General features: G+C 39.3%; 1 protein-coding gene across 1 annotated transcript in view; it reads left to right on the forward strand.

The window, feature by feature from the left end:
* Positions 1–2,352, forward strand: part of FAM83D (family with sequence similarity 83 member D) — a 32,351-nt gene extending 29,999 nt beyond the window's left edge. The window contains exons 3-4 of the mRNA XM_044661568.1: positions 87–211; positions 1,350–2,352. Of these exons, the coding sequence (XP_044517503.1) occupies positions 87–211; positions 1,350–2,352 (1,128 nt within the window). The remainder of the gene's footprint in view (positions 1–86; positions 212–1,349) is intronic.
* Positions 2,353–13,588: the final 11,236 nt, after the last annotated feature.

The raw sequence follows: 13,588 nt of genomic DNA on the forward strand, positions 1-13,588 counted from the left end.
TGAATCTTGTTTTATATCATTGGTATGTTGGATAATAGTGCTTATTAAGTTTTATCAAGACTTTATTATTTTTTCTTTTAAAACAGCTTATGACTGTTCGAACTATTACTGGAAATATATACTATACAAGGTCAGGCACTAAAATTGTTGGGAAGATCCATGAAAAATTCATGTTAATTGATGGCATTAGAGTGGCAACTGGCTCTTATGGGTAAGTATCAAACTCTTGAGTTAACTACAAATTCTTCTGAATTAAAGGGTTTTTTGTTTTTGCAATATGTTTGGTTTTCCCCCATTGTAGTTATTTTTATTCAATGAAATGACTATTTAATTCTAGAACAGAGAAACAGCATGGACTAGCATATAGAATATTGGCCTTGGAGTCTGGAACGCCTAGTTTCAAATCTTGCCTCCGGCACACATTGGCTGTATAACTGAGCAAGCCAGCTAACCTCTTTGTGCCCAGAAAACTTTCTAAAACTGTATGTTGCAGATTTGTATTGAGAGAGGGAATTTCTTCTCCAGATTCCTCTAAGCCAATGATATCATGAATCTGATTCACTCCTTTCCCAACCCTCTGCCCCTACAAAGAAAAAAAAATGTTCTAGAAAAACCCTACAGTTTTGTTGAGAGTGGCTAATAACTTTACTAATACAGATTGGTGCCCTTCCACACCTTAGAGTTTTGTGAATTGATGTGGCCCCAAATACAGCATTCCCTGATGGTTAGCCTTCTGGTTCTATACCTTCCCATACTTAGGTTGGACCCAGGACAGAAGACATTTGGCCCATCACAAGGTTAATACTCAGACTACTTTTAGCTTGATAGAAAACTTGCCAGAACTTGTACACTGTGAGTGGAAACTTTGTGACCTGAGGATTACACTCATACCATACTGAGGAGTTAGACTTCATCTTTGGTGCTTTGTCTACCATGATGAAACATTTTCTCAGAAGCATGAGTTCTCATATTTTTGTTTTTTAAAAAAAGCATTGACGAGAGGTCCTGGGTTCAACTCTGGCCTCCGACACTTCCTAGCTATGTGATCCTGGGTATGTCACTTAACCCCCACTACCTATCCCTTACTGCTCTTCTGCCTTAAAACCAATACACAGTATGGTTCTAAGATAGGAGGTAAGGATTTAAAAAGCCATTACTGTACTTCATAGTCATAACTAGTTTTGTCTATATGTTTCTATAGTTGTATCCATAACTGGCTTAAATTTAAATTTCTGGTGGTCATGATACCACCAAAGCTTTAATAGCATGAATCCACTGACAATCATACTTTAAGACATAAAAGTAACAACTGAATTGTTTTCAATAATTTTTTTTTTTTTACTCTTTAGCTTTACCTGGACTGATGGCAAATTAAATAGCAGCAACTTGGTGATTCTGTCAGGCCAGGTGGTTGAACATTTTGACTTAGAGTTCCGGATCCTCTATGCCCAATCAAAACCGATCAGTCCCAAGCTCCTGTCCGTGTGTAGGAGCAGCGACAAGTTTGACCACCTGATCAACAGAAAATCCTCGTCTAAGGAACTCACGCTGGGAAACCTTCTGAGGAGGCGGCTGGCCAGACTCTCCAGTACTCCCAACAAGGCCGAGGACTCAGAGGTACCCGCAGAAGTGAAGCTGGAGAACAACTGCTATGATGCCAAGACTTCCACCATCAGCGAGGAGGACTGCCTAAGTCAAGAGGCTGAGTTAGAGTTCATAAAGGCAAGTGATGCTGCCACCCAAACGGAGCCGTGGGAGAAGATGCCGGCGATAAGGGCGTATCATGTGGGGACCCAAACCTGCATCCCGACAGAGTGTAACAGTACCCAAACCGTGATTGCTACCCGAGTGACTGGCTCCCAGACAGTGGTTTTCTCAAAATCTATCACCACCCAGACTGTAGGCGAGCCTGGAGAGCTGCCTTTTTCTCAGGGGACCCGCTCGAAAGATGTATCCCCAGCATCTAAAATGTCCACTGCCCCATCTACATCTTCCAGCGTGAAGTCCTTTTCTTCTTTGTCTTCCCAAGGCTCTGTGGCAAGCTCTGTTGGCTCCCATTCCTCTACCAGGGCTACCGAGTTTCTGCATCCTGGGTATCCCAAATACTCTGGCAACCGCCACCGGGAAGCGTGCCCCAGGGACTCTTTTAGAAACTTAAATAAAGAGAGAGCGTTTCACTTTACCGGCATCAGGTCCCGGCTCAATCACATGCTGACCTTGCTATCCAGGAGAACAATTTTGGCTGAAAGCTATCTGGGCTGTAATCCTGGGAGTTATACCACGACACCACTTGGGGTTGGCAACAATTTACTTGCCATTCGGGATATTGCACCGTACCCTTCTTACCGGTGACTGATGCTTCCTGTTAGCTGACTTTGGGTATAATACCATAATGAGCTCTTGCCAGCAGTGCTGCCTATCCTGCCAATGGAGCCCCCTTCCTGCAGGCTGCTAACTTTTTGGTGTTTTTAATGGAAAATACCTTATATGCCAAAGAGCCTTCCTTTACCTTGTAAAGCACAAGATTTTAGCTAGCTTTTCGTTGAATCCTTTATAGCATGCATTATTTTAAATAATGCTGATAACTTTATTTTGACTCTGTTGGGTTGCTGTTTGAACATTATTTTTTTAAGGGTTACTCTTTGGGGGGTTGCTAGTAATTCAGGCAAGGTATAGAAGTATTTCTACAGAAGTATTAGGGATTTTCCTTGCATGGTTGTATAACTATTCTAGTTTATTGTAGACACTAAATACTTTTATTATAAATCTAATGCTCTTATTAAGGGAAAAAACTGTTCCTTTGGTTAGAATTATTTCTTTTCTGTATTATCTTAGTATTAAACAAATATTCAAAAATACAATAAATATTCATGTGGATACAACTTGTATTTGATTACTTTGCCATAGATTTTAATTTTTTTAGTTGTTTTTTTCATATAAAGCACATTTACTTCCATATTGGTCATTGTTGTAAGAGTATGCTCATATACAACCAAAACCTTGCCATAGATTAAAAAAAAATTTTTTAACCTAGAGAGATTATAATTTTATTTTTTTTTTAGAAAAAATTTTTCCATGGTTACATGATTCATGGTTTTTACTCTTTCCCACCAATCCCCCCCTCCCCGGTAGCCAACGTGCATTTCTACTGGTTTCCTCATGTGTCATCAATTATGACCTATTTCCATATTATTGATAGTTGTACTAAGGTGGTCGTTTAGAGTTTACATCCCAAATCATGTCCGCCTCAACCCATGTGTTCAAGCAATTGTTTTTCTTCTGTGCTTCCACTCCTGTAGTTCTTCTGAATATGGGTAGCGTTCTTTTCCATAAATCCCTCAGAATTGTCCTGGATCATTGCATTGCTGCTAGTAAAGAAGTCCATTACATTCGATTGTGCCACAGTGTATCCCTCTCTGTGTATAAGGTTCTCCTGATTCTGCTCCTTTCACTCTGCATCAATTCCTGGAGGTCTTTCCGGTTCACGTGGAATTCCTCCAGTTTATTATTCCTTTGAGCACAATAGTATTCCACCACCAACAGATACCACAGTTTGTTCAGCCCATTCCCCAATTGAAGGGCATACCCTCATTTTCCAGTTTTTTGCCACCACAAAGAACACAGCTATAAATATTTTTGTACAAGTCTTATGATCTCTTTGGGGTACAAACCCAGCAATGGTATGGCTGGATCAAAGGGCAAGCCATCTTTTAGCCTTGCCATAGATTTTTAAGAATGAAACTATACATTTAATATTAGGGGGATATTTCATGAGTTGATGTACAATAAGGTAACTAATGAATAAACTTGCTCCTTAGTGAGGGGGAAAGAAACTGAGAATTCTAATGTGAGCTGGAGGTTCAAAAGAGAAGGGCAGCATAGCATACTAGATAGAATGCTGAAAAACCTGTGTTTGATTCCCATCTCAGACACATATTAGCCATGTGACCGTGGATAATTCATTTCCCTTCTCCAAGCCTCCATTTCCTCATTTGTAAAGTGGGGCTAATAATAGCATGGGGCAGTTGTGAGGTTCAAATAAAATTTCATGTGTAAAGAGTTCCAAACCCTGAAGAGCTATCATTACCATAGTCATAAGAAAATTTAAAGATGAAGGTAAGATCTTAATTAGCCTTAGAAAATGGAGGATTAAAACTAATCTCCAGATAAACTCTTATAAAACTATATGCAAGCTATTTAACTCAAGTGCCTGCCAGAAAAATGAAGCAAGTGTATGCACTTTGGTTCTTTGGGTTTTAGATTCCTAACTGAATTTACAAGGGTCTGAGGTTTCCCTTTTGCTTCCTTTATCTGGATAGCAAGAGCTCACTGTCTTTTCCTGGATTAAGACCTGACTTGAACTCTAGTGGCTCTGGAAGCACCACTTCATCGGATGGGCGTATTGGTTATAGCCAGATTGAGCAATTTACATTCAGGTATAAGAGGAAGCCAAGGACACTGACAATTATCCTAGATTCCTATTTCAGTGGTAGGCAATGCAACTGGTTTCTACACCCTGCTAATCATAATTGGTATGGTTGTGGAATCTTGTTTTTTTGTTTTTTTGTTTTTTGTGGTTTTTTTTTAAATCTAGTATCATTCTCCTAGATAAACCAAAAAGGAAGAAGAGATGTAAATGTTCACTTACTCCTTCACCTGACTCAGCTGTACCAAAGATTTCTACAGCAGTGATATTATATTCTTTCACATACATAGAAAATACTACTGAACCATCGTCATTAGAACATTTTGAGATTTTTTTTCATACATTCTTCAGAAATGTATGTCTGGAAAAAATGTCACTTAGTCATGTAGCAAACATGAGAGAGAAGAGATGAATAGCTTTTGGGCTCAACTGGCATCCATATAAGGTCAAGAGATCTATAATATAAGGCTTCTGGCATGTAAGGTGGACCCTCTGTGGAGAAATTATGGGAAGTTATATACAGGAGTCCTGAGGGATAATGGTTGCAATCATTATTGTAGGAAATGCCTACATCAATGAGATCACAAGGCCAACAACAAATTTTTTGTGATGAACAATTTGTTTTTATGTGGTGCTTATCCTGCTGTTGAAATAATGTTCAGATTAATCCATATCTGAAACTCAATCACATCCTCAAGTGTCACATTGTGAATGAATGAACTGAAAATTTCATTTCCAGTTATTGAGCCCCTCTTCTGAGTTATTTATCAATAGGAAAATAAAGTATGTATATAGAGTCTCAGTACAAAATGGAAAATGACAAATGCAGAGGTTATTTTTTTTAACCCTTATCTTCTGTCTTAAAATCAATACTATGTGTTGGTTCCAAGGCAGAAGAGTGGTAAGGGCTAGACCAGTGATGGGCAACCTTTTGAGCTTGGTATGTCAAAATTCGCCAAAAAAAGAGCATAACTCAGGTGGTGTGTCACTTCAAGAAAAAAACCATAATTTTGTGATATTTATAGTTTAAATAACAAAAATGTATAATTGTAATATATAACTATTTAATAAACCAAAATAGGTAAATAATATAGGTAGAATTGTCACCTATAGTGCACAGAGTGTCTATACTACACTATAGCAAATGTTTCATCCTTGGCATGCCGCCCCATGCCATCAAAAATGGCTACGCATATCAGTGCTGACATGCATGTCAGGTTTGCCATCACTGGGCTAGATGATGGGGGTTAAGTGACTTGCCCAGGGTCACACAACTAGGAAGTGTCTGAGGTCAGGTGAATCCAAGACCTCCCATCTCCAGGCCTGGTTCTCATTCTACTGAGTTACATAAGTGCTCCAATCAGAATATTTTAATATAAAAAAAGTCACCACTCACACTTCTAGAGAATTGAAGTGTTATCATTTTATTCTAGCATTTTGGAGTTTTGTGGATAATTTCATATGCTATATTCACCTACCAAAAAAATCAAATTTTTACCAACAAGTCCTGAAGCCTGAATAGAAGAATCTAAGGCCGTGGGTGACCATTGGTTCTATTTGACTGGGATGAAAGATAGCTGCTGGTTTCCTTTACTCTCACATAGAAAGAAGGTAGTGAACCATATACAGGGAAATGGTCTATTGTTAAGGTCTTTAAGAAGAGGCTGTTTATGAGATTGTAAAGAAGATTCTTGTCAATTGTCCCTGTGCTTGTATGTTAAATGTTCAAGTTTATGTTGAACTAGGTGGGCTATTAGATGCCTTCCAACTTAGAGATTCTATCATGTAGGTAGATGATAGATTGGTTCTTGTTATCTTCTAGATGAAGGAGCTTCCTTGAGAATGCCATAGTTAGTGCAAGACTATAAATACTTAAAAATGTTAAATGATCACATGCCTATAATCCTTAAAGAAATAGGCCATGGAAAAGTATTTTAATAAAACTTAAGATAGACTAATAAGATAGAATTTGATCTACAGTCAGTATATGAAAGTATAGTGTCTACTTTGGTAGACAAAGAAGACACCCTGTGAGGGGCAGTTTGGGTACTGGATTTTAGTTCAAAATATTAGTATTAGGGTAAGATATTTCCTGCTTTATTCCTACCTTCTTTATCCTGTTCCTGCCTCTCCTCATAGTTATAAATAAATAAATGTTGGATTAAGCTGTGTCCGGCCAGTTCATCCACAGCCTTCAACTAGGTTATCCTAATAGTTTTAGCCTAAATCTACCATCTGATCAGTATCAATCAGCTCTCAATATCCAAACCCCATACAAGATCAATGTTACCTATAACACTAGGCGATGAGGATTAAGTGACTTGCCCAGGATTATACAGCTAAAAAGTATCTGAGATGAAATTTGAACCCAGGACCTCTTATTTCAGGAACTGCTTCTCAAACAACTGAGCCACCTACCTGCCCTCTCATTTCACATCAATTAAGATATTCTTAATACTAAATGATTTTCCACATTATTTGAAGCAACAGAGAACCTGATTCAGGAAAGATCTGGGTTCAAATTTGACCTCTGACATCAGCTAGGTATCTTTGGGCAAGTCACTTAACCTCTCTGAGTCTTAATTTTGCTATCTGTATATTGGGACTATCAATTATTCCTATGGCTTTGGGAAGATCACATAAGATTATATTCATATACATATGTATTGTTGTTATTGAAAATGATGAAGGCCGAGATTAGAAGGGAGAATAGTATTTTAATAAAAGACATGCTGATAGAGACAAATCATAGACCACGCGCCTGTAAGTATTTAAATTGCCGCCTCAGCCATTTTACCTTTCATACCTTTGCGCTCCGGTAGCTAAAAGAGGAAGTTCAAAGTCACTTCCCCCTATTTTAAAACAGTTCCTCACCTTGAATACATAATCCAAAACAGAAAACCCATTGGGGATCACAGGAAATGTAGTTCCAAGTATCCCAAGTGATTTTAAATAACACAGTATATGTATATAAAGTGCTTTGTAAATCTTAAAGAGCTACATAAATGTCTGCTGTGACACCCTATTTTAGCAGTGCAATTTCAAATACAAAATCTGCAAAATTAGAGTGAAGTCCACTTAGCACTTTAATTACACAGCTTTCACAGCTATTTTCCCAAAACAATACTTTAAAAAATTTTTTTTATTTAATTGATTAATTAAAAATTGTTTTCCATGGTTATGTGATTCATGTTCTTTTCCTCTCCTCCTCCAATTCCAGTGGGTTTTACATGTGTCATCGATCAAGACCTATTTCCATATTATTGATATTTGCACTAGGGTAATCATTTATAGTCTACGTCCCCAATCATATCCTCATAGACTCATGTGATCAAGCAGTTGTTTTTCTTCTCTATTTCTACTCCCACTGTTTTTTCTCTGGATGTGGATAGCATCCCTTCTCCTAAGTCCCTCAGAATTGTCCTGGATCATTGTATTGCTGTTAGTAGAGAAGTCCACTACACAATGTATCTGTCTCTGTGTATAAGGTTCTCCTGGTTCTGTTCCTTTCACTCTGCATCAATTCCTGGAGGTCGTTCCAGTTCACATGGAATTCTTCCAGTTCATTATTCCTTTTAGCACAATAGTATTCCATCACCAACAGATACCACAATTTGTTCAGCCATTCCCCAAAACAATACTTTGAAGTAAATAGGACAATTATTCCTGTTTTATAATTAAGTGTGCTTGGGTTTAGAAATGATAAGTTCACATTCCTGTTTAAAAAGTACAAGAGTGGTCTAGAGTGTGGATTTCTTCATTCTTTTTTATCTTTATCTTCTGTCTTAGAATCAATACTGTGTGTGGTTTCAAGGCAGTAGAGTGGTAGAGGCTTAGGAAATGGAGGTTAAGTGGCTTGCCCAGGGTCACACAGTTAGGAAATGTCTGAGGTCATATTTGAAAGCAGGACTTCCCATCTATGAGGCCATATTATTTCCCTGTTTTCCTTGCCTGTTTTCCCAGGGCTCTGGGAGGCAGGGTGGCTTTTGGGTTTTTAGTGAAAAGACTTTGTGGGTTTAGTTTTCCCCAATAGGCAAATAGGACATCCTCGAATTCAAACTATCCCTTTAGTATACCCTCTACCTTAAAAGCAGCCAAATCTTCCCAGGCTGAGAGAGCAGGTTCTCTCTCAGTCTAGCCCATTCCTGAGACCCTCCCCCATCGTGAGTTTCTCCCTAGCAGTTGTCAGAAACCCAATCCCCTCTCTCCTTCCAGACCACCCTGAAACATTAACAAACACTTGGTTACCTAATTAGGCCCTCTGGAGAATCTTTGTGTTGAAGAAACTAGGCAAAGGTGAAGGGGAGGAATAATTATCTTTTATTTCCTGAGGGAAACTGGAGGCATCCATCTTGGGAGGAAGTAGTTGCCCAACACTTCCTCCTGAATCCCTTCAGTTTCATTGACAGGGAGGAGCCTTGTGGTTCCTCCTTTGAGGACTTGAGAAACTGACAAGAAATCCCTCAAGTCAGATTCAAACCACTTCTAACTGGCCCTATTCCTTGTGTCTTACCTTTCCTGCCTGGAATGGTTCAGCCTATTTCCCCCCAAAGTTCTCTGTCTCTAGCCTGAGTGTCTAGTCTGTGTCAGCTGCCTCTCCTGAATACCTCACCTGTACCCTTACCATCCAAATACCGCCTTGTCCATTCCTCCCTAGACTTAGCCTTCCCTTCCATTCCTATCCTATTACCCCAATCACCTTTACCCCTCCATCACTCAGCAAGGGAAGCAGATCACCCCAAACTTAGTGTACCCCCTTTTTTATCCATAACACTGGTTAAGTTCCATGTCAATTAATTTTCAAAATATTAAATACTATTTTAATTGTATTGGGATGGAGGTTGCTAATTAAAGGAATAAAACTGATGTGAGCTGAAATGTCCCACAAATCCTGCCAAGTAGCTATAAACAACCAAAAGAACATAGAAACAATAATTAGTTGATTAGTATGGCACTACCTTTCAAATAAGATATATAGGTTCTTTAGATTTATAATTATGAGAAAAATGCTCATCAGTCTTTAGACACAACCTAGGTCAGTGATGGTGAACCTATGGCATAGGTGCCAAAGATGGCACACAGCATGCTCTCCGTGGGTATGCAGCCCCTCCCCTCCCACCAGAGTTGGTTACTAGAAAGGCAGAGGGACTCCAGCAGAGTTGATCCCCTCCCCCTCTCCACCATGTCTAATGACATTTTTTCACATCTCTGCCCCTCTGCTTAGCAGCCAATGGGAATGCACAGGGGGTAAGGTGGGTGGCTCACAGGCAGCAGAGCTGGAGGGGAGCAGAGAGCTGGGGTGGCTCACCTCCCCCTTTCTATATTCACTGAGGACATTCAGCCCAATGAGAATGCTTTCTCCCTCCCTGTGTGGGGTAAAGAGGGGGTGGGGTAGGGTGGATCAGCACTTGGTTGGGGGAAGGGGCCTCTGTGGCCTCTGTGGGGGGAGTGGGGGTCGGGTCCAGTACTCCATCTCTAAAAGGTTTACCATCACTGACCTAAGTCTTTGGTTGGGAGTCTCCAAACAGCTAGTATAGTTTCCTAGTCACACAGGACTAGGTTCAAACAAGGATTAGAATCTGGCAAAGGTATCCACAGTGGGCAAACAGAAAGAATCTTGGATAAAGTGGGCAGACCAAGGTGAACTATGAGTAAAGTGACCTCAGTTCCTTGGAAATATTCTTACCTGATCCCCAATTATTAATTTCTCTATCTAGACATTTTTTTGTACTATTTTATATATACTTTGTATTTACTTGAGTACATGCTGAATCCCTCCAAGAGTATCTAAGTTCCTTGTAGGTAGGTAGACAACCTTGTTTGGGCATCCTCAGGGTCTAAAACAAATGCCTCTACATTTGGTAGTACTGATAAATGCTTGTTGAACTGAATTGTGACTTGGAGAGGTCAACTGACTTGCCTATTCATATACCTATTGTCAGATGGTGATTCAAACAGGTTTCAACTCCAGGTCTAATGTTCTTTCCATTACAAGAGAAGTCTTGAGAGATTTAAAAAAAAATGTTTTTAAACCCTTACTTTCCATCTTGGAGTCAATACTGTGTATTGGCTCCAAGGCAGAAGAATGGTAAGGGTAGGCAATGGGGGTCAAGTGACTTGCCCAGGGTCACACAGCTGGGAAGTGTCTAAGGTCAGATTTGAACCCAGGACCTCCCATCTTTAGGCCTCACTTTCAATCCACTGAGCTACCAAGCTGCACCCTTGAGAGATTTTTAACTGCCTAATGCTTTTAAGAAGTGCATAGCACCAGTGATGTGCTGGAGCTAACTCTTAAAGGCTAGAAGAACCAATTGTTCAATATTTAGTGTGAACATTTATATCTCAGAAATGAGCTGAGAAGTGATATGAATACACACACACAGAATAATTTTATTAGGGAGATCCTTATTTTAAAATGAATAATTAAAGAATCCCTACCACTTCCTCCTTTCAAATTAGCTAATTGAAATTTGTAGGTTGATTTTAGCACTAAAGAGGCTAGACCAGAAAGATGATCATCTGATCATAGAATAATAACCCAGCAAAACATAAAAACAAAAAAACTCATTTATACTAAGGCTTCTTAAACCACTTTTTGTCATAGGCCCCTTTAGGAGTCAGTTTGAAGAAATCTATGGACTCCTCAGTATTACATGTCTTGTTTTGTATTTTGATCCAATAAGTATTTCCTTTTACCCAAGGATGTTGGATTGAAATTCTGTAGTACTACAGTTGTAAGACACTGGTACCCTGGCAAACTCTGTGGGTCAGGTCACTCTTTGTATTGCCCCAGACCCAATTCACTGCAGGAAGCAGAAACCTTAAGATTGATTACAGCTATCTATGTTGGTAACTTGATAACAGGGACCTAGTCTTTTCCAGACTCTTATTCCAAGTACAGGGCTTTGAACAGTAGACATTTAATTGACATTATTTGCTTGAATTGTGGTAAGCTGACATACTGAATTGGAAATTTCATCTTGATAACACAATCCACCAGTTATCCCCCATCTTTTATTCGCCTTGACTTTCCATATACAGTGAGTTGCCAAGTCTTGTTCATTTTACCTTTATGTCTCTCACATTGTGTTCCTCTCTACTAACATAATTTCCACCCCCAATTCATGCCTTCAGTCTCTCACCTGGACTCTTCACCCCCCACCCAAATTTATTAACACTATTTTGTTTTTCCCCAATTACACGCAAAAACAATTTTTTTACACACAATTTTTTTTGTTTCAAATTCTGTCCCTCCCTCCTCTACTCTCTACTTGAGACAGTAACAATTTGATATGGATTTTACATGTGTAATCTTGTAAAATATTTCCCCATATTAGTCATTTTGTAGAAGAAAACTTGAACCCTTCTTCACCTATGATATTGGAAATTTGGGGTTCTTTGAACTGATTTTGAGGTCCCTAGTCTAAACTTCCTGTGGACATTTAGGACTCTTTCAAAACTACATTTCCCATGATTCCTCTTACATAATACAAGTGGGCAGGAAGTGTGATTACATAGACAGAGGTATAAAGACTCAGAACCAGAACTTGATTGGGACACTCTCTTTCCTATGAAGCAGCCAGGGGTAAAGCATGGCGGGGCATTTGAATTAGATCTTATCAGGCATGTGATTTTTTAAATTATCAATATGGCTTTAAATAAAACCCTAATATTTTAAAATATATCCTTTTATATCAATTTTATTTGTAACAATTTTGGCAACCACTTTTGAAACATAACTCTCAATTTTTCTGATAACCTACCAAGCCATGCAACTCTGAGAGCATTTAGAATCCTCTCCAGAGCTATGGACCTGCTCTTGCCATTTTGGAGTTTTTGGTTTTGTTTTTTCTCTTCTCTCCATTCTCCTCAGCCACGAGGCTTTTCAAGGGAAGGGGAAAGTGTCTCCGCTTGCAAATACCATGTTTTTGCTGATAGCAGTAGTTTATTTTTTCCTGCTGATCATTATCTTTCCGATTCCCTTGGATGCTGCCAGCTGGCTGAGTCTGACCCACTCCTTTAGACAATCCAGATCTAGTCTTATTTACTGATGGTTCTTCTTTTATGAAGGATGACATATGCTACACCGGAGCTGCAGTAGTCACAGAATTTGTCACTGTGTGGTCAGCTTCACTGCCCTCAAATCTAAGTGCTCAAGGCGCAGAACTCTTAGGCCCAAAGTATGCCTGTATAATTGCCAAAGATAAAAAGGCAACAATTTATACAGATTCTAGATATGCATTTGGAATTTGTCATTTGGTGGGTATGTTATGGCTTCAAAGAGGATTTTTAACCTCAGCTGGTAAATCTATAGCTAATGCAAAAATTATTAATAAGGTTCTTTCTGCTCTCCAGCTACCAGATGCCCTATCTGTAGTTCATTGTGCTGCCCATACAGGTGACACTGACCCTGTCTCTAGGGGAAACAACCAGGCAGATACTGCTGCAAAGCTAGCAGCCATAGAAGGGCCTGAATTGATTTTAACATTAACAACCACTGATGATTTAAATTTATCACTTTCCTATAATGAGAAGGAAGTGAAAAAATGGAAGCAGAACTTTAAAGCTAAACAAATGAATGGAGTATGGGTGTCCTCTGAAGGAAAACCCCTGCTCCCTAGAAACTTTTATCACCAAATTTGCCAATCTGTTCATAAAAATGGTCATTTTGATACCCAGGGCATTGTGGAGTCTGTTAAAAGGGTATGGATTGCTCCTGGTATAACCACTATAGCTTCTAAAGTGTGTGCAGCCTGCCCTACATACCAAACATATAACCAATATGCCTTTCACGGTAAGGCTTTTGGTGGGTATCTTCTGGCTTACACACCTTTTGAGCACCTGCAAATTGATTTCATAACAATGCCAAAGGCTGGACAATTTAAATTCTGTCCAGTCATAGTGGATCAACTGACCAGGTGGCCAGAAGCATTTCCTACTGCCCAAGCCACAGCGGCTTTTGTTGCCAAGTTGCTTTTAAAAGAAAAAATTCCTCATTTTGGCCTGCCTGCACGTATTAAGTTGGACAGGGGTAGTCACTTTACCAATTCAGTCTTATCTGAAATAAATTCCTGTTTGGGGATAACTCCCAAGTTCCATGTACCATATCAACCCCAGAGCTCAGGCCAAGTTGAAAGGATGAACAGAGAACTTAAAACTATG

Source organism: Gracilinanus agilis, chromosome 2 (genome assembly GCF_016433145.1).
Source record: "Gracilinanus agilis isolate LMUSP501 chromosome 2, AgileGrace, whole genome shotgun sequence".
Lineage (NCBI taxonomy): Eukaryota > Metazoa > Chordata > Mammalia > Didelphimorphia > Didelphidae > Gracilinanus > Gracilinanus agilis.